The sequence below is a fragment of the Dryobates pubescens genome, chromosome 8 (assembly GCF_014839835.1).
Source record: "Dryobates pubescens isolate bDryPub1 chromosome 8, bDryPub1.pri, whole genome shotgun sequence".
In the NCBI taxonomy this organism is placed as follows: Eukaryota; Metazoa; Chordata; class Aves; order Piciformes; family Picidae; genus Dryobates; species Dryobates pubescens.
This window is the reverse complement of record NC_071619.1, coordinates 23,856,455-23,878,502: the sequence shown is the minus strand read 5'-3', so window position 1 is coordinate 23,878,502 and position 22,048 is coordinate 23,856,455. Positions and strand designations below refer to the sequence as shown.

Sequence of the window (22,048 nt, the reverse complement as noted above, 5' to 3'; positions counted from 1 at the left end):
TAAGAAGCTGTAACACATCATCAAACCAAGCTGTCTGGAAGATACCCAGAAAGAAAGCAAATTACTCTGTTTGTGTTTGCCTCAAAAAAATCACCAGTCAGACACATTTGGGAAGAGTCCACTACTGCTTGCCCAGAGAGATGCTGCTTGCCTAGTCTCAGGATGCCAAAACTCTCATGTAATGAAAGCTGGAAATGTTATGCTGAAGTTCTACCTAGTATCTAGTCAGAAGAAGGAAAAATAATGAGCAGCTTTCATGCAGGACCAGATCATCCAAGCACAGGACCAAGCTACTCTGGTGGCATCTGTTGGCACAGTGAAGCTAGAGAATCCAAAACTCTTGCCCAGCAAGAGGTGATTTTCACACCTTTCAAAGGAAGGTTTTCTCAGGGCAAAATTTAGGCAATGCCTTAAAGCACTGCCAACATAAGAACACATTTGGAGGAGTTTTTTCCTGCAGAAGTCCACTCACACTAAGATAAAACACTTATAAACAAACAATATTCTGTAATTGGCATTAAAATACTTTATTTGCGATATAGAATGTGCAGTATGGCTAGAAATATACTGAAATACAAAGTCCTCTAGAATATCATGTAGAAAACCTACAATCCATACTTCTACAACCGATATATATACATTGCTAAACATATTCAAGAGCATGAATCATGTGGCATTTTGTTCTTCTCTTAAAAGGACAGTCAACGTACTCCAAGGCCTTTTTGTTTCTTCAACAGAAAACCACACAGCTACCATATTTCCTCTTTTGGCCTGAAATACAATGAGTTTTTACATATTCTTCTCTCCCTTGCTAGACCCTTTCAAGCTTGACTTCTGCCTCTTTTTCTCCCTTTGTCCCAGTATGCGATAGACTTTTTTCATAGCCTCTTTTTGCCTCTTGAATTTCTGTTCATCCTCCTTCTGCTTAACTTTAAGATATTCTTTAAGTTGTTCCCGATGTTTTACTTTGGCTTTCTTTATCTTGTAACTATTCACTGTACTCAAAGCATTGAGCAGGGCTGATATCTGAAACAGAAAATAAGAGAATGAAAATACAGTTTATTTTGGTAAGCAAGAACCAGTTCATCCTTAGCAGAGAGCTATAATGAATCAGACTTAAGGCCAATTCCTAGTTATTTTGCACCAGTTACTCAACTTCTACAATGGATTACTTATCTCATCTCATTAGGAAGCTAATCAAAGGTTCAATTCTTGTGAACTCTGATTTTGGTTAGTTACTATTTAAAAGGCTATGCCTAATTAATACTGTAGAACACAAACTGCAGTTTGGACCTTTTTACCTTTGCAAGCACCCTTTAATTTTCCATTTTTGAAGTAGAGTATTTGCTTCAAGTCCTGCCTGTGTTAATAATGCATAGCAACGACAAGTAACATGTCAATTCAAGTCACCCATAATGTGAGAGCATTACATCCAACTGAAATAGCTTGCAAGTGCTGTGACAAGGACAAAAGCTGTATTTAGGCTTCAGGTGACCTACTACTTCAAAAACAGACACCATCTACTCAGTGACAGTTTCCTACATATACTTTGTGCCAAACGGGAACAAAATTCATTGCAGGCTATCATTTTTCACTAGGAGCACATGTCTTTAGCACTAGCAGTAGACTGAAGTGCTAAAACAATAGTCAGAAATGGTCTAAGAAACACATTCACCCTTCCAGAGTCCTTGTTTCATAGTAAGTGATAATTACCTTCTTTTCATGAGGCTCCCTGATAACAGCTGGTCTCCACTGGTCTTTTGGAGTCTTGCCTTTCTTCTCAAGATTCTTAGGCTTGTTCTTAAAAGGCAGTGCCTTTTGCAGTGCTTTAGGGATGTGAAGCTTATTGAAATGCCTCTTCTCCCTCACAATAGGCTGAAAGAATTGTTATAGGATAGATATGAGTCATGATCTTAAAAAGCTTTTACTTTCTGTGTTTCAAGAGAAAAAAAGCAAAACACAAACAAACAAAAAAACAACCAAACAGAAAACCCACCACCAAACCCCAAATTCCAAAAAACATACTCTGACATCCACATACTGAACTCTGAATGGTATGTTCATCCCAATTTCACAATGAGAAAAGTCTCAGTAAGTTTTTGGAGAAGACTTTTATCCTGCAGACTAACTGATAAACTTTGACTGACCCAGAACAATCTACTTTCTACTGCTTTATTCCTATCTCACGCCAGGAAAGGCTGTGAATTGTGGTTAAAAATATGAAATCACACATGACCATGTAATCACACTGCTCTCAGCTTGCACAGATATGAGGCAGAGTGCAAATCTGCTGTGATGACTGGTTTAAGTTAAAAAAAAAACAAAGGTGGGGCAAAATTAACCACATAAATATACCTTATAAAGAGAATCTTGGTTTTGTTTCAGTTTGATGCCTTGCTCATGCCTCAGCTGGCCAGTTGTCTTCATTCCACTCCAACTATCTTTCTCACCTGCTGGCTTCAGCAAGGATGTTACCGGGTTATAAAATGTTGGGATAGAAACAGGATACCAAGTCCTCACAAAAACAATATCTGAAAGGAAAGGAAATGTTACTTGGCTCTGTAACAACACAGTTCATCATATCCACATTCTAAGCAAAGATTAGCTCAGTTGAGTAAGTATAAAACATCTACTCTACATGCCAGCACTGTATTTGCTATATGTATGCCTGATCTCTTCAACATTAGGCAAAAGTAATGTTAACTCTTTGTACACTTGGATTCTGTGAAAAAGTTATGAAGCCATGAACAGTACATACTCCTGAAGGGCACCCTATTCATATTCAGTTAAAAGATTAGCAACAGAGTTCACAAATATATCCAAGCCTCTCCTGTTAATGACAAAAAAAATTTGTCAACACTCTACTTCTACAAAAGAACTTGTCTTTATTTTTCACTATCCATAATTCCAATTGTTTTATGACAATGGGTGTCACATAAACCCAAATGAGCACAAACTCATGTTCTCAACACCACAGTGACACTCAAAATAGGACATCACTTACCTCCACCCCATGCATAATTTCCTCAAAAGGTTAGGAAAGAAAAAGTTAACCGGAGTTACAATGCCACTCTTGGGATTTCTCGGAAAAACATCCTTCTAACACTTGTACCACTAAATAAAATTCATTTCCACATTCAAGGAGAAAAGTAAATCACGCTAAGCAAAACTCTTCTAAAGCACTTGGAAAAATAGGTCTCCAAGACAAATCTTTTCATCTGCATATTATATGACTTCTAACTGAAAGAAATCCAACACAGAATGTTCTTTTTTTTTTTTTTATTTCATTCTGCATCTCAGCAGGCACTTTGTGCTCTTTGAATTCACATCTCAATTATCAGATTCCAGAGATTCTGAGACACGGCTTTTCAATCTGTGAAGCTGGATGAAAGTGTGTCATAACTTCCATGGAAAGTGCAACTTACCACTCATCAGCAACTTGTCTTCAAATGTTGCTCTGAAAGCACCTGCTGGAGTTCGGAGGGCCTTTTTGATTTGTCCTCGGATACCACTCACAGTACGAATTGCTGCACCTTCAAATTTAGCCACTTCCAACTGAGAGTTAAACATTCCCTGAAAGTGTAAATTACCCACCATCATTCAGGATGCTAAGTATCTGCGACCTATGTAGGCCACAAAAATCCTAACTAATTCCCACAAGCATATCTTATGAAGAAATAGGAAGAACGTAACATTGTCTTTATACTAGGAGTGCTGATCATACCAAAAAAACCTACCGAGCTGACATTAAAGTAAGCTACTAAAAGTAACATACCACAGGCAAGGCTTCTCAGCATTAAATACATACATTTAAAATTTCAGCACAGAACATTTAAGAGAACCTGTTGAGCTGTCTTTTATTATTTGCTGGAACACAGCATACCTTAAAAGCAAGTAAGCTGCCAGCTGTGAGTCTCTAAGACAGTACAGCTCTCCAAGGTTTGTGCTTCTTTCATGAATCACAAGGAAGTCAGAAAAAATTCTGTGCATGCCTGGTGTAAATTCTTGAGTGCTTCTCTGTTGGGATCAGTACTTAGTTCTTACTGCTCCAAATGCAGAATTGTCTCACCTTTTCCTGCCCCTGAAAGCCCAACTAAGGACAGCTGGAAGGTCAAAGAAAATTCATTTCTGCAACACTTCCTGCCACAAACACTTTTGTAACTGTAAAGTGCTAAAGAACTGCTAGCATTTTTAATCCCAGAGCTCAAAGTGGCATAAAACTGCCAGAATGACACCAGGGACAGGTTTACATTCTTCAGAGGTGTCTGCCACTGTAGGAAGCTAATCAGTGGGTTTAGTGGGTTTGAGGGAAGAATCAGAGAGGGAGCGTGCCTTAAGTTAAACAAAATGGGGGTGGAAAATCACACTGAACATGAGCCAGAAAACTATTACAGACTTTTTATCTGGTTAACAACAATTTATATTCATCAGTTAATGATTAAGCACCTTTAGACACCGCACAGAAGATAACTTAAAAAAAACCTGACCCAAAAAACCCGAGCAGCTACTAAAATCCAGAACATTATGCAACAGCTATGGGGAACACCTGCCTTGGGAATGACAGATGCAGTCCCAGGTTGCATTCCTTCCTAACATCAGTGTATGTGCTTTTACAGTATACATACCTACCTTAATAAAAGAAGTGTTCTTAAAAATTTTGAATGGAAAACCAGTTAGCTTTAATTTCTTTACAATAGTTATGGATTTATCTAAATCGAGCACAACTCCTGTCGCAGCAATGCGGAAATCAGGCTGAAAGAGAGAGATGAAATACTGTACTTATACTTCTGTGTATTTTCCAAAAAATGAAGAAACCATTTCACTGATACAGTGTCACTGCTTTTAGAGTTTGAGTTCAGAATCTATAATCTTTACAGTAGTACAGCAGCATGACAAATGCAAATTGACTTCCTACAGCCTAGTCGAGGTGCCGCTGACATAACATTCCTACCTTTCACTAATAAGATTTTCAGAACTGCCATTCTAATTATCCTGGTACCAATCTAAGAGTCCTTGTCATCTACCTCACTGTATTCACTTTATGAAACAGAACCATACTCCGGCAAAGTCTCAAAGCAGAAGAGCTTTGTGCACTGCTGTAAGTCACTATATTATGTTAGGGACATGACAAAAATAACTTTTAATACATAACAAGGTAACTCCACAGTAGGACTTAAACAAGGCTTGTTTTAGCAATGAGATAATAATCACCACACTGATTACTGTGATGCTCATTACAATGCCATGTAAAGCTCTCATTATTATTTTGTACATTAACATAAATCTACCTCTGGGTAATATATATCAAACAATGATCATATTTGATAAATACAGGTTTAACACTACTTGAATTCAAATACCCATAAACATTCTCACATAATGCTGAGAAATCCCACTGAGGGCAAACTTATTCAACAACAATATGAGCATCTCACCCTCTATAAAGGTTTTTAAAGTTACTTAAATACTTAGTTCCTGAAAATCAAGTAAGCATAAATCTTTTCACAGAAAATAAAAAAAGCAGTATTTGTTACTGTCAGTGTAGAAGATGAAAATATTAAATAAACAAACAAACAAAACAGCCTTCATCCAATTTCCTATTTCATCACAAAGGGGAAAAAAACACAAAACCACACAGCTTTAAAAGGTTGCATCCAGCTACTTTCTCAGATCCCACATCACTGGCTTACCATATGTAAATCTTCCCCACATCTATGTTTTTTATTCAAAGACTCCCAGAAAGCAGTAATCAACACTTTGTGATAACGAACCTACCGTTGTGCCACTGACAGACTGAACTGCCAAAAATCCTGTACCTTGAGGAGTGATGGGCCCTACAAGAAAATCACATTTAAAAAAATATGAAAAGCTGTACTACACAACATCTGGCCTTGATTTGAAGCCCGAAGGCTAAGATATAAATGCCAAATATTCTTAATGAATGATATCAATTACCAATTACATATACAGACCCAAGAAAGTTAAAGCAATGGTTAACAAGGCATTACTATGTACGGAAGCGTCTGCAGGGCTGGGCCTATAACGTGTACAAGCGTCTCTCTGCACACAGCCAACCAATGAAGTTCCTCTTGGATACTATACAACCTAGCAGAACATTCACAATTTGCATAAAAATCAAGTAGTTCACAAATCATTCAAATAACTCCAAAATAACTGGCAATTTCCCACACACACACACTATGTGCCATTATATTTTGAGATTTCCTGATACATGCTGTAAAGCTTGAGGCTTTTATAATGACTAAGTGGTACAGAATAGTAACTCCAGATTGCCCTCACCCCAAAAAGCTGCTCCACAATGCATATGCTGTGGTGTGTACTTCAGAAGTCTGTGACGTCCATTGTGATCTTCAATGTAGAACATGGGGATGGTCTGAAATCGCCTCCACCCTAATGACAGGATCAAAGGATCGCGCGTCTTAAGTATCTTCTTATACCATCGGTGCTTCTTCAGGCGCAGCTAACCAGAAGAAAATATGAACAATGCTATCACAGGATAATAACATTTATTCTGAAATTGAAGCCTTAGTTTTCACGAATAACTGAAAACACCTTCCATCCACACCAAAATTTTTCTTCAGTAAGATTTGTGTCTTTGAACATTCTCATTAATACCAGGCTGACTGTAAAGACAAAGCCAGTTAGCATTTTACTTACTTGGAAATCATGTTTGCATGCATACAAGTATTATATTAATACATATATACAGATATGCTACTAACTTTCCTATAGCCACTTGTCCATAGACCATCAGCCTCGAAGTACAATGCATGTTTGCAATTTAGTAATCACAATAGCAGACTTTAGTCTGGAGACACCTCTGTAGATGAACATTAAACAACACTAATTTCTTCCAATTATCCATATAAGCCTGCAAATAGTTCGTGTCAGCTACTGTAGAGTTAACTGCAAAATCAAATCCCCTACTCAAGAAACAAAGATGAAAGTTTCTCTCTGTGTTTATCTTAATTAAATAGAAAATACATGTTAACTCCAGACACTGCAAAGCACACCTGTAACAATATAAACTGCACCTACAGCTCTAACTACGTACCTGTACATATCCAACATTTCCTTCACTGTTGCCTAAACCGCCCAGGATGATAGGATAATGAGGGTCAAAATTCAGGACAAATTCACATGGGACATTCTCAATCTCTATTCGAACATACATCCCAGGCCGGAAGCCCTCATACTGCACTCTGGTCTCATCATCTTGATCTTCAAATTCTGCTCGATTAAGCTATGCGACAGAGAGAAGGTCACCACGTGTTTCACAAAACTCAAGAATTAACAACTTGTTCGTGCGATGCCGGTTCTATTTAAAACATGCTAACCTTTATAGAATCTTTTGTGAAAGATCTGATAGGCTTTGTGACTTTTTATTCAGAGCAAGATCTCTGCCACCATGAATTCCTTCCAATTTGAAATCCCAGCTGGGCCTGTTAGTCTACTTGAAAGACAGTATCCAAGAGAAACAAATGACTGAGTCACTTCTGATACACCGTTCATAATGGTGTCTTTGGATTTTAAAAATACAACTGTCAAAAGTGTACTTTTGATTTAGAAGCCAAAATGCCTTTTAAAAGTTAACATCCTGATCTTTAAGGTGCTACCTTGTGAGGAAGCTGGGCTCCTATCTTACTCAGACTAAAAATATTTCTATGCATACTGACACCGTCTATTGTCACAAGGGGGATTTAAAAACTCTTCTGTATCATGTGAATGTAAATATTGAACAAGATATCTTTATGAATAACGGAAGCCTTACCCTCCTGGTCTAGCTCCTGATGTTCGGCTACCTATAACATGCCCTGTTTAAACAAACTAATTATTAATTTCATTTCTCAGGGTCTTGAGATACAGCAGGTTCAACTTTATTTTTCTAAAAGCCTTTATACATGTCAAGTTTGAGATCCTTGTCCTTCCATTCTGCAATAGGAATCTTGCTGATACATATTTCTGTAACAGACCTCAAGTGAAACAGTTGAAAATTGTCCTGTGTTCTTTTACTGGAATATCCTACTTTATGCTTTGAGCGCTCTCAGCAAGCACATCGGCATTCCAGAGCTCATACAATCACTTATGACAGAGGATGATGCAAGGAGGTAATGATTAATTTAATGACTCTTTAGGGCAGCATTTTGTCAGAAGCAAAGACACTGAAGTTATTAGCACTATAAGGCAATGTTCTCCCAAGTCAGCCAAAGAAAGAAGCTGCTTTTAAACTTAACAGATTTTATCTAAAAAACCAAGGCCTGAGACAAATCAACACCTCCAATTCTGGATATAGTTGCACTGTGGACTCCTGCCACGGATACAGAGAAATGGTAATCAATTATTTGTTTTTCTCAAAACAACTTGACAGTTTGATGAAAAAGACTGCCGCACAGAACGAATTTACGAGTTAATAATATTGCAAAAATCATACTAAAAATAGTATCTGGAAAATATCTGACACATTAGTATGAGAAATATTTTCACCTTCATACACATAAAAGGATGCCTTTCCTGGAGGCAATCTTCTCTCTCATATTTTGGGTATTTTGACATCTATCATCCTAGCTTCACTAGTAAAAGTTCTTAACAGTTACACTTCTGTCCCTTAAGTACATGTGTTTGATGGCATTTAAGTTTTGATGACACGTGCTGACTTATTCAGTGATTTAGAATATGGTTAATTACTTAAGTCAACTGAATTAATGCTTTCAGTTGTTTGGCTTTGTTTTTCTTTGTATTTCTTCGTGTGTACTTTCTGAAGTAGCTCCTGAATGTCATGCGTTTTTCCAACAAAAACCTCTGGGGCAAACTCTGTGGGATATTTCTCAGGATGTATAGCCAGATAAACTGCCAAGTTGAGAGCTTGTACCTGTGCTTGTTTATGCATTTCTTCTTTAAGATCATCAAAGTATGTGGTATCCCCTTCATCATATTCTGTATCAAACATTTCTTTCAGTTTCCGTTTCTTGTCCATCCGCTCCTTTTTCTTTTCCTCCTCCTCAGGTTCTTCTGGTTTGGCTATTTCCCCATCTTCTTCCTCTTCACTTCCAGACTAATCAACATTAAGTTATCAAACATGTAAAGCAGTTCATTGAAAACAACCCACTCTGTTTAACAATTTAGTATATATTAATATTTTGCCATAATGCAAATCATATACACTTAAATTCTGCAGCTTTAGACAGAGATTAGTAAATTGCTTCAGCAATGGCCAAAACATTTCATTATCTAATAACATATCTTTTCAATGGAAAAACTTCTCTACCTGCTATTTATTACAATGTCAGGGAACAGACCCTAGAACTGACCTATCTGTGTTTCTACAGCTAAAATAGTGCACATAATAAAGCAGGAGGAACACCAGAGTAATTACTGATAGCACTGAGTAATACTGTGCTGGAAGGCAGCACTCTCGAGGCCAAAGTTTGTTCACAGACCATTTGAAAACTGCCAAAATTATGCCATTACCCACAATTTTATAATGAAATGCAAAGCCATGAGGTTTCTCAGTATGAAAAACAATTGGGTTTTTTACTATCTGTATTGTCACAGACAACTACAGCTTTGTTCTTGGAAGACATCCAAGCCACAGCATAAAATTGCTTCCACCAGCCTCTTTTATGCAGATATGAAGAATGACTAGAAAACTCTGTCAGTTTCCAGTACTTGCTGTATTTAAACAGAACTCTATGATCTTCTGCATCTGATTAAATGACACAGTACAAACAGTGATGATCACATTTGGCTTTAAAACACTACTCTCACACCTCCAGATCGTCCAGCTTTTGAATAAGCCTGACACCTACTGTTAAATAAGCGAGGTGACTTTCCTACATAATTAACTTCAAACAGCAATTTGGTCTGAGACTAAAAGCACACATTCTAGATATTTGTAGGTTCCAAAGTTCATAACACAACCTTTTCTTCCTTGTTCCCATTGATTTCTTTTCTATTGATAAAGGAAAACTGAATTTATTACACAGGGCGCCTATTGCTTGATCAGAAACTCTTATACATGCAGGTCAGTAAAGAACAGAGTTCAGACCTCATCACCTGCAGCAGCACGCTTTCCTTTGTGCACAACACCAGTTTCAAGATCTTCAAAATCTCCATACAGTTCTTCTGAAACAACAAGTACCCAAGATGCAAGTTAACCATTCTGTGTATTGTTTCCATACACAATATATCACTAAGGCAAAACTTTCTACATACAAAATGACAGCTGTACTTCTCTTAAAAACCACGTGTACATAAATCATTTCTAGACACATACCATCTTCCTCCAACAGCTTTGCTGCATCTTTATCATCTTCCCACTTTCCAGTAACAAAGCAGTCTCGAATACTGCTCATAACCTGCAAAATATCATTGTTCAGTCACAGCTTGCCTTCAACAGAAACATTCTCCAATATGATCCCCACTCCTCCATCAGATACCACCTCAGACATAATCTGATATTCTCACACACAGGACCACATTAAGAGATTACCACAACTACACAATGCCTCTTGCCCAAATGTCTTTATACTAACAAGGTCTCTACCCTACATCATATTTTCACTCATAATTCACTTGCTTTTTACTTTTTGTTAAATAAATAGCAAACTATGATCCACCAAACAGTCAAGAAAGACAAGCATTGAATTGACTTATTCTAATCTTCATTTCCCGTAAGAACAGACCCTGGAATCTGTTAGCTAACAAATATTTCCAGCAACAGCAAGCAGCAGAAGATACAATACTCTGGCCATAACTCTTCTAGATGTGTTTCAGTGACAGATCTGTAGTAGTTTGAGACACAGTCAGGACATAACCAAAGCAATAACCCAATGGTATTACCTCTTCTAAATCCCAGTCTCGAGGCTTTTCTATCAGAAATTTGGAGCAGTCAAGACCATTAGCCTTCTGTTTGGATTCTTTGTCTGGACGGCTGACATGAAACAAACCTCCAAGTTCATCTCCTGCATCCTCACCCTCATGGTCTTCATCCTCAACAGCTAAGTAAACAGTAAGTAAACACAGGATGCTCATTCAACATCATAAGCAGAAAAAAAAATGCCAAAATCATCTGCAAACAGAAATGACATTAGCTGGCCTGTAAATCAAGAATTCCAGACTTGAGAATCTGTCAGAACATATTCCCATTCCTGCACTGTGGAGTCTTTACAAAATCCACATCCTCGTTCTGCTCTGCAGTACTGCATAATGAGGTTCATACACTCAGACTACTGAGAAAGCTGCAAATGAAACAGGACAAATGATATATATAGAGAGAATCACAAAACGGTTTAGCTTGGAAGGGACCTTAGAGATCATCTACTCCATCCTCCTTGCCTTGGGCAGGGACGCCTCCCAACTAGACTCATCTGCTCAAGGTCTCATCCAAGGCAGCCATTTTCTTTTCCTTTTAAGCCAGACAAGTGTTTTGGGTTTGTCTTGTTTTGGTTTTTTCCCCCTCTCTTTGCAAACACCCACTAAGTCATATCTAAGAGAATCATACAATGACTTGGGTTGGCAGGGACCTCCAAAGATCATCTAGTCTAATCTCCCTGCAGTAAGCACAGACATCCTCACCTACATCAGGTTGCTCAGAGCCTTATCAAGCCTGACCTTGAAAATCTCCAGGGATGAGGCCTCAACTACCTCTCTGGGCAACCTGTTCCAGTGTTCCACTGGAATATTCCACTCTCAAGTCAGAAATTCCTGAAAACAGCCAACAACCAACATCCCTTTATAAAACACATCAATTGATGTGAAAACCACAATGGACTTGCATAATATCTACCAGATAATTATATAAATGACTGAACTTTAAATGTCTGGGGGGAAATAGTTGTAGCAGAAAACCTGAGTAACAATTAAATAGTCTGGAAAAATAAGCTTGAAATGCTTTTTAATTATACAAGCAAAAACTGGTATTATTACAATTATTAGTGAAAATGAGCATCAGCAACCAAAAAAGTCAACTGACTCTCCACAAACCTCTCTCCAAAAGACAGTGCACAAAGATTTAGACCTGCAAACTTGGTAACAGCTACAAAGGTGTCAGTTATGGAGACAATACAAACTTCCAAACAGACTTGTACCTGTTCCATAGACAAGTTTACGAAGATTAGGGGTTGAACGCTGCTGTCTTAGAAAGGCCTGAGCTGCCTTCTCTGCAAGGTCCTCCTTCCACTTAAGTGCACCTGAAAAAGGAAAAAATGCATTCTATCTCCAAAAAAGAACAATTCGGAGCTATACAAACAAAACTAGGAACAACAGACTTGAGAAGTGTAGACACAATCCTGAGTTCCTTTTTTTCCTATTCCTTATATATATACAAACATAAGTTATGGCTAAGGAACTACATTACAAATTTTTTTCCTAACAAGTGCTAACTTGAGGGCAAAATGTTAGCAATAGTAACAGATTTGATTATTCTCATGATGATGCGTGTTTTCTTCACAGACTCACAGAATGGTCACAGTTAAAATGGACTTCTAGAGGTCCAGGAGATCAATGAAGTTTATAATGCAAATCACCTCCATAACCGAGGAAGGAAATCCAAGACCTGTGTAATACACACTGCAAATCAACAGCTTAATAATAACAGCAGATAATCACAGCTTTCCTAAGTTGGATATTTGCCACTTAAGAATTTCATATACAGGATGGGCAACGTTCTATATTTAGTAAATCAAATATTCTGTAACAATGAGACACATTAAAAGCAGGCAGTAAAAATTTTTACCTGTCGTGTCAGTGGAAAAATCTACTTTTTCTTCATATTCCTCTTCCTCTCTCAGTAGATTCTCCACGTCATCATCCTCAGCTTCAACAGCTTTAAGTTTATTCTGTCTAACCCTATCACCTTCCTTCGCTTGAGTGTGATGAAATTCCTTATTTGACTCTCCAATTTCTAATTCATCCTGTGATGCCTCTTCATCATCACCCTCAAGGGAAGAGTTTTCAGCTTCAGATTCTGATGCCTCTTCTGCTGTGCAGTTTCCTGAGTCTGTAGTGAGCACTCCTTTCCTTTTCAGACTGTGATCTGATATTTGTGATCTCATTTTTGTATCTCTACGATTTATTTTATACTGCTTAGACTCAGCTACTCTTTTGCCTGAAGCCTCAAATTCCCTATCCAAGCTCTCATTTTCAGAAGTCCTTTGCTCCTCCTCCTCCTCCTCATCTTCCTCCATCTCACTGTCTTCCGGACCAGATTCTCCTTCTTCTGAACTCCTCTCAAGATCATCATCACTGTCTGCAAATGCTGGCATTTCATTTACTGTTTCTTCTTTAGCCACCTCTGTTTTCAGATGTTTGTCTCTCCCAACAGCCATCTCTTTCTCTAACAGCTCTGTCTCACTTTCTTCCTCAGCATCATCTTCATCATCGCCGTCACTTCCATCCTCAGACATCATTTCTTCTTGGTCATCTTCCTCATCGCTTACTGCATCATCATTTTCTTTCTCCTCTTCTTCTTCAAACAATGCCTTCCGACGTACTCTTCCAGTCTTCAAATCAAGTTGTCTCTCTTCTTCAGGCATTGCAAACCTGCAACATTTAAGGCAAGATGGTGAAAGTACAAGGAAATTTTAATGAAACGAAGAAGCTTCATGTGAATATTTTTTTTTTTTTTTAAAACCAGAACAAGGTTATGGACAATATTAAGAAGGCAATGCAAGGCTTTAAGTATGGAAGGCCTCTTAATTCAAGAATACACCCCATGATAACAGCCAGCAGTAATTTCAAGTAATTTCTTCATTTTCCATTAAATTAAAAATAGATTATACAAATAATTTTACTGAAAAATTAAGACTGCCATTCTCCAAAACCCTGAAGAAAAGCAGAAATATGTGTCATGTACAGCTATATCAGCAAGCAATTCCTGGAAAGCTGGACTATACTGTTTGCAAAACCTTTCTAATGTCAATTATTTCCATCTCAAAATGCACAGGTGGCATCTGAGCAGTCTCAGAAGAAGAACAACTAGTCAGTAAACCATTGTACTAACTGTCCTCTACTGAGAATTTTTCCCTAAATTAAAGCCTGAAATTGGAGATGCATGTTCAAACACTGCTCAGCATTCAAAACTTACTCTTGTCCTACATCATCTGAACCTAAGGGTCTAGAGTCCATGAAGAGAGAGACCTTGCTTGACGCCATCTTAACATCAATGGCTGAATGTGTGGAGATGAGGCTCTGCACTAGTTCATGGTTTGGTCTCACTTCTTCCTGAAAAGCCAAGATTTTTTACTTTTCAGTTAAAATGAACAAACAAGCATCTAATGAACACTGTCATTAATCTGCCTAAAACAGAACAAATATGCATATGCAAGGCAAAATTCCCAAGCATTTTAAATAAACATTTTCTCAGAATAGCAAGGTCTCTCCTCCCCTCTTCCCATTTCAAGAACACATACAGTATTAACCCAAGAAAACATAAGAGGGCCTCCTTCACAGTATGCAACCTCTACCATAAGTAGCAGCAAGCACATTGTCATAGACTCAAACATATTTAACACTTAGCACAGTAAAGGGGAAAACAGCTGAATTCAATCTGTTTGTATACAAAAGTTTATGTTGACTCTGACCAGACAAATCCTTTAAATGTTGTCCCACAATCCCTCTGCCCTGCAAAAACAACAGCAAGTACCACTACCAGGAATTTTTATAAATCCTTAGTCAATGTTTGGAAAGTTTATGAGTCTAATTATAGGTACTTATTAACTGATCCTTCAAATGTTTTATACAGAGATAATACAATCATCCCTCCTTTGAAATCACTATAGGAGAAGGAGAAATTTCCACTACAAATATATAAGGATTATTATTTTGAAGTAGCTTATTTTCAAATGCCTATTTTGACTCCAAGGATAAAAACTACAGTTTGCAACAAAATTCAAATTACTAACAGCATTCCCTTACCTCTTCTTTTTTGTGAGCATGGCTTCCACCAAGGTCAATATAAACAGCATCTTTATCATACACAATGCCCCCAACTCCTGAAAGAGGGGCATAGACAAGTTTCTCTTTTTCATTTAAAGAACGCTTCTTCTGCTGTTCAGGTAGAGCACAGGGATCTGGTAGGAAACTCACATCACTCACAGTAAAATCTCCTACACCTGGGGTAACAGACAAGGGAAGCAATAAGCTTTTCACAAAGCGTTGATTCTGAAGTTTGTACAAATCACCAGGAAGAGGAAAACCCAAACCACAACACCAGAACACTGTAGCATTTAGTGATTCATCAACAGAGAGTTCTGTATTAAATAGACAATTCTTCTGCCTTACCTCTGAACTCAGATAAGCAAACCTAAGTTCACCAGACTACTGCAAAGCTTTGGGGTGCCATTGCTGTTTTTCAATTAAAAAGCCTTTCGGAGTAGGTCTGTAAATTTATTCAAGTACTTCCTATTTAAGCTTCAAAGCATCCATTTGAAGTATTGAATTCATTCAAGTAATGTGAGAAATCTCACATAAACCAATTTCACTTTTCACTACTAGGGCCAGTACATTTTGCACTTCAAGCACCACTTTAAGTGAAACAGCTTTGAAAAGCTTCAGGCTGCCAATATTGTGTTTTACACTGCCAAAAAACCCACTTCACAATTAATAGCAAAACTATTCACAAGTATTTATTATTTCCACAAAAACATGTATTATGAAAAAGAATTCCCAAAAGCATAATATGTATTTAGAAAGGCGAAAAAAACTATTATACAACACACAGTTTAGAGGTACAAATCATCCCACAATAAAAATAGCAACAGCTATGCTGCTAGTCAGAGATCAGTACAAACAGGCTTAAGAATCTGATAAAATACCTGGCATATGAATTTGACTTTTGTTTTTCAGGTGTGCTCCTCTCAAGTATCCATAAAGCGATATCTTCCTGTCGCATTTGGGATTGATGCGCACATCATCTGGGTTTGTCAGCTCCTCCATTCTACACAACATCCACACACACCAAAAGGGAAAGAAAAAAAAAAAAGTCACAATATCCACCAGTCCTAATGTTAGCTTTTGGGAAAAAGCCAATGTAATGAGAATAGTAGCATCACTGCTGCTACTGTGTGCTCTGCAGACTCTAAAAATCAACAGAAAATGATCACAAGGGAAGCAACAGAAACACACAGGCCAAGAAGAGAATGTGACATTCTGGCTGCAGATCAGCTTAAAACTGAGCCAACAATCAAAATAATTTTAACAGCTATAGAAATCTAAAACAATGCCACCGAAAGAATACAGAATTCTTTTTTTCTCATTTTCCTGCTACTTGCTTTGTGTTTCGCAGGACTTTGGATGATGTTTATCTTCTACTCTGACATTTTTTTCTGAAGAATTAGAGCTTTGAAAAAGACTTGCTCTAGACACCTTGGATTCTTGTGGTAGTTTAGTCATAACTGTGAGCATTCTGGCAGTAAAATATGGAAGGTGAGGTAATTTCTCAGGTAGGCACAGCCACCATCAAGATTACTTCCACATTCCAAAGAGACCGTGAATCAAATGCTATACATGGAGATGCAGCAGAAGGGGTACTCCAGGGAACTCAGAGGACTAATTCACCAGCTGTTGTCAAATTGCTCCAACGCTGTTTCTTTTCCACAGAAAGTCAATATAATCTTCAACAAACAGATTTATTTTATTTCTGTGTTTCAAAACTATTTGTAACAAGTCAAAGGCCTACCTACACAATTCAACGTAAATGAAAACTGAATGGCTTACTGACACAAACCTGAAGAGTACACCTTCATTTCCCCAAAGCCACCTAGACAAGACTGAATGCCCACTCACACATAGAGCTGCCTGGCTTTAACACTGCAGGGGTTTTTAAACAACAAGATGCTATCTAAGATTGAAGAACAGACAGAAAAGCACAAACCTGTCAGCAAGAACATATGGGTGAGATGTTTGCCAAGTAAGAGGTCGAAATTTCATCACCGAGATAAAACGCCCCAAATTGTGAATTTCCTGCTTTTGATATTCTCCATGAACCATTCCAGACAGATAAAACAGCTTGGCACCCTAAATACATTTAAAAGACATTAAAATGTTAACCATCAATTTAATACCTACAGAACTTTACGCAATTCTAATTTGCAAATCATAACCAGAAGTTGCAGATTATAAATGGTTCCAAAAGACCAGACTAAGGAGTTTTCCTTGCTCCCTAAACTTATGCAGAAAAAAAACTCACATCCAGAAAACCTCATACAAAAGTTAGTATCTCACAGACCTACAGATGGATCCTCCTTGCACAGCATCTGCCTAGCATACCTTTTTGCTATTATCATGTTTAATGCCTTGTCACACTAGGATAGAAAATAATTACACAAGTATTTTAGCAAACAGGAGGAGGATTACTTAATCTGATACACCCCCAGTACTGCCCATTCACAGTATTATTTAAACATATGTAAGAAAAGAAGCATTTAAGTATTGCCCCAGTTTTAATTTAGTCTCCATGATGCAAAAAATATATGGGAAAATGGATGTTGAATGTCATACCGGATACACTTCAGTCCAGAATCTGTGCTTCAACTTCTTTTTAGTCTTCTTTAATTGTTTGTTGTTCTTGAATGTATCCAGGTGAGTAAGAACTCCCATAATTTTGGGGAAGCCGTGTACCTGACATATATTCAGGAACTCAAATGTTTCCATCTCAAACCCAAAGCTGGCATCAATAAGCATTAGAACCTGAAAACACAATATCAACATTTCATTATAATATCATCACAGTGCCCACATGAGCTAATTTCAAAGACCACACCTTTAAAGTCACAAGCTTCTTGGGAGCCAAAATCTTGCATAAAGTTTTGTTCTTTATCTTCATATAACATGAAAATCAACTTTGTTTTTTTTAATCGAAGTGTAGGTTTTAGCTGCTTTAGAAGTTAGTGTGGTTTAGGAAACTGAACCTCTTCCTCCAGTCAAATCTCCTTCATATAATTTGCTTTGCTCATTGTCTCCAAGAAGGCTATAGAGGAATAAGGCTGCCCAATGAAAGTAGTAACATTCAGTATCAATAATAAGGTCTGGACAAACGTTTACTTGTATGAATTTAAAATACGCAAATTGAGTATCTTTCAACATTTGCAGGGAAGTCTGAGAACATGATTATTCTTTTCTGTGTCTTGGGTGCACTAATGCCTCCAAGGCCAAGTCATTCAGTAAAATGAAACAAACAATTCACACACTGTTATGCATCACCAAAACACACTGACATAGAAAAACAGGAGCAAACAGTCACATGAAAATGCAAGCAAAGTCATACTAGGGCCTCAGCAATTAAGAGCTTAAAAACACCTGGGAACCGAGGAGAGATCTGCAAATGATTGTATAATCTCAGTCTAACAATAAAACCAGACTCTCACCATCACCATATGTGTACAGAACCTCAAACATCCATTTTTAAATACATTTCCCTGCCTGAAGTAGAAACCATGCAAGTAGAACAATATCTGGATTATTGCATGCATTTAAATACTTAGATAGTCAATTATAAAATAACCCAATCACCTACAAGTACTATACTCCAAATCCACACAAAGTAAAATTCTAAATAGCCAAATGCGTTGTGCATTGGGGCCCCAAGATCTGATGGCATAATCAGAACCAGAAGCTAAAACTAAATTAGAATGACCACCACACTGCACTGAAATCAATAGTACTCACTACATAACGATCTTCAAAGACAGAAACATCACAGTGCAACAGATAAAACCAACCAGCAAACTTATACATATTTCTACTTCACATATTAGCTGACAATTTCTTGACTAAAAACCATTACCAGACTTTACATGGTTTGACCAAGTCCCTTAATGAAGTTACTATACAACCTTGGCTTGTTACAAGATCTTCCATTGAAAGTTTGCCAGTTGCAGTAGCAATAAATTTTACGTTTATTTTCTTCCACGTCCCCCCCATCACCACACATACAGACTCTACTTCCCCCCACCTCCTAGGGGTTGTTGCAGAATACTAGGTTTATTGTTGAGCTTAGACCTCTGTGAAACCAATGAGAGTTTTGCTTTTGACAGCAATGGGTAGGGAAAGCAGACATTGGTGCAGCCCATCCAAAAGGAGTACTTTCAACATAAATGACAGCAGAAATCACATGCTGTTCTTAACTTACCAAATCGGCAACTTTAGCCAGGTCAATCATTGTGTTGATGTCACAGCCACATTCAATAATGGTTAGCCTGCGTTTTTTACCTGAAAGCAAAATTAATAATCAAAAACAGGAACAAGGGAGAAAACTGAGTCCACTGTTTGAGGACAGTCTCAAGCTGCACCATGCTGGATGTTAGGAACAAGTTCTTCATAGAAAGAGTGACTGGCCATTGGAATGGGCTGCCCAGGGAAGGTGGTGGAGTCACCATCACTGGAGGTGTTTAGGAAGAGACTGGATGGGGTGCTTGGTTGCATGGTTTAGTTGATTAGATAGTGTTGGATGACAGGTTGGACTCAACGATCTCACAGGCCTTTTCCAACCTGGTTAATTCTATTCTATTCTTTCAGGTCACAGTCCTGAATTTCCTAAATAGCATTTGGGACTCAAATTCTTGTCTAGCACACAGATTGTCCAATAGGTACCACTGTGGAAGTGTCTGCTTTCAAAAGTTTCTAATTCTGCTAAATTTTTGGTTTGAAATTATTAGGTTGAGTATCTATTTTCAAAGGAGTTGTTGTACCTAAACAATGTAAAAATGTATCTAAACATTGTAAAAAAAAAAATGCTAATAGCAAAAAAAAAAAGGTTTGGTTGGAGTTTGGGGGTTATTTTGATTTGTGTGGGTTTTGGTTTTTTTTTAATAGAAGTTTTCATCTTCAGTGCTCCAAAACTAATAGCAGGGATTTTACTTTACCAATATGTTCGGGGTTTTGATATTATTAGGAAAACTACACTCTGTTCTAGCCTTCAAAAAGCAGATTTGCATATAAATAAAAAATTCTTAACGTGCATCCAAATGAGGATAAAGTACCCTCTGTTAGCTTGGCTTGACTGAACTTTAGACAACAGGAGTAACAACTTTAAACAACTGTAACAAGCATCAGAGGCTTCTTTATGCAGGTCATTGATTATAAAATTCAACCCTTGCATCTCAGGAGACCAATTAGGAAATTCAATTTAACATATTAATTTTCCTTTCCATTTTTTTGGCCCATATCTGTCAACTATTCCTTGCAAAATGGAGATCTGTTAAAAGTCTCTGAAAAGTCTGTCTGCACTCAAGCAAGATTTCCCTTATAAATTGTTTCCTTCAGCTGCCTTGGCCTGTACTTCCCCTAGAACCTCAGTGATCTCCATCCCAGCAATATTCAGAGAAAAGTATGAAAGGAACATGTGGAAACTGTGACTGAAAACTGGAAAAAGAAAAGGAACTGACTAGGGGACAAAAGGGAGAAATGTAACTGGAAATGGCTAGGCAAATTAATTTTTGGCTTAAGAAAGGGACACAAAGAAAGCAATACTATAGAATGGGAAACATGAAAAAAAAATGTAGAGGTTAGGATAAAGCTAGAGAAAAAACAGTTCAAAAGGAAAAACAGAACCCAGCAGAAAAGTCGGGGGGTGGGGGTGTAGAAGAAACTGTGAAAAAAAGACTGAGAGAGAAAAAAAAAACAAACAAAAAACCACACCACCAGATTTGGGATCCCAGTAGGATGGAAAACAAGTTTAGAAGCACAAGCCACCCACCCCATCTCACTATTCTTTTACTGCTAACAAGTGTGCCTGATGATCCAAATTATTTCTTCAAAATGACTAAAAATTATCAGAACATTAACTTGTCCTAGCTCTAAAAGCATGACAAACATGGAGTGCAAAAGAAGCATTTCCATTTCTTGTTTCTCCATTCTCACCTGAAACAATTGTAACAGGACCCCGGATCTCAACCAGTTTTTGCCTTGTGAAGTTCTTAATGAGACATTTTATTAAGGTGCTCTTCCCAACTTTGGGTGGGCCAACTACAACAACCACTACAGGAGGTGGCTCCAAAGGAGTACGGTCAACCACTGGAATGTGATGTTTTTTAGTCTTCAAATCCTGAGTCCTGAGAGGAAACGGGTAATGAATAAACACAAGAACTATTTTTTATATATAATTACATTCGTTCTTTGAAAATCTTTAGCACTTGCAAAAGCTTGAACACAAAGCTTCACCGAGCACCCAGATACTAACATGAATGTGTAACTCCCACTAAGTCTAAAGAGTCTATACAATTATTTTTTTCTATTAGCATAGCCTAGCATGTAACAGATACCAAAAACCTCACACTTCAGACACATGCATAAACTACATCACAACCTGGGAAATGATGAATGTTATAAGAACAAAGTGAAAATTACACTATGTATATTTCTACACAAAGTAACACTGAAGCTCAAACCAACACCTATCCATCCAGCCGACCTTGCATGCTCTATAACCAATTCCCATTTCTTACCTATGGAAAGTTCTGGCCATCCGCACATGAGACTGGACTGTAAAGGCTTTGGGGTTTCTCTTCCGTGCATTCTCTTCATCTCCTATTCCTAGGTCATTGAGATAACGTTTCCTTTTCTTCTCTGCCTTTGGCCCACTATGCTTTGCACGATGCTTCTTCTTCTCTTTTTCCTCCATCGTACTCCTTCAACAATTGTTTACAATCAATAGGAGAGATTCCCTCTGCGCTGTGTGCAGCTGGCCTAGGAAGAAAACACAGCAGCACTATGAAACTTTACTTAACCATCTCGGGGGAAAAGAGCTAATTTATGTCACCGCTGGCCACACACGAAAAGAGCCGAAACCCGCCCAAAGCAGCATTCCTGGAAGCCCGCCGGCTACTATGCTCTCGCCACCACGGCCGCAGCCCAGACTGGGCTCCGAGCCCGGCAGGACGTGGCTATCCGGCCAGGCCAGCAACCCGCTCCCGGTGGTGCGGGACCTTCGCACGGGCCGCCACTACACTCCGAGCAAAGCACCGCGGCAGGGTGCTGCTGGGCGCGAAGCAGTGCAGCCCCGCGCCCCCTAAGGAGGGACAAGAGGATCCCC

The 22,048-nt window shown here is 38.1% G+C and overlaps 1 protein-coding gene across 2 annotated transcripts; it reads right to left on the bottom strand.

Annotated features, from left to right (window-relative positions):
- Positions 1–517: 517 nt before the first annotated feature.
- BMS1 (BMS1 ribosome biogenesis factor) lies at positions 518–21,668 on the bottom strand. 2 transcript variants are annotated; one of them, XM_054163494.1, is made up of 22 exons: positions 21,462–21,668; positions 20,878–21,068; positions 19,148–19,227; positions 17,518–17,706; positions 16,892–17,034; positions 15,834–15,955; positions 14,935–15,131; positions 14,105–14,241; positions 12,755–13,560; positions 12,108–12,209; positions 10,861–11,018; positions 10,295–10,376; positions 10,067–10,143; positions 8,891–9,073; positions 7,076–7,264; positions 6,301–6,481; positions 5,776–5,834; positions 4,630–4,752; positions 3,426–3,573; positions 2,356–2,531; positions 1,714–1,875; positions 518–1,026 (listed from the first exon to the last, which is right to left on the bottom strand). In XM_054163494.1, exons 1-22 carry the CDS (start codon positions 21,635–21,637, stop codon positions 790–792), a joined length of 3,918 nt encoding a protein of 1,305 aa, XP_054019469.1. In that variant the 5' UTR covers positions 21,638–21,668; the 3' UTR covers positions 518–789. The 2 variants fall into 2 exon arrangements, with proteins under 2 accessions (XP_054019469.1, XP_054019470.1); XM_054163495.1 differs by having other exon boundaries at positions 10,067–10,140.
- Positions 21,669–22,048: the final 380 nt, after the last annotated feature.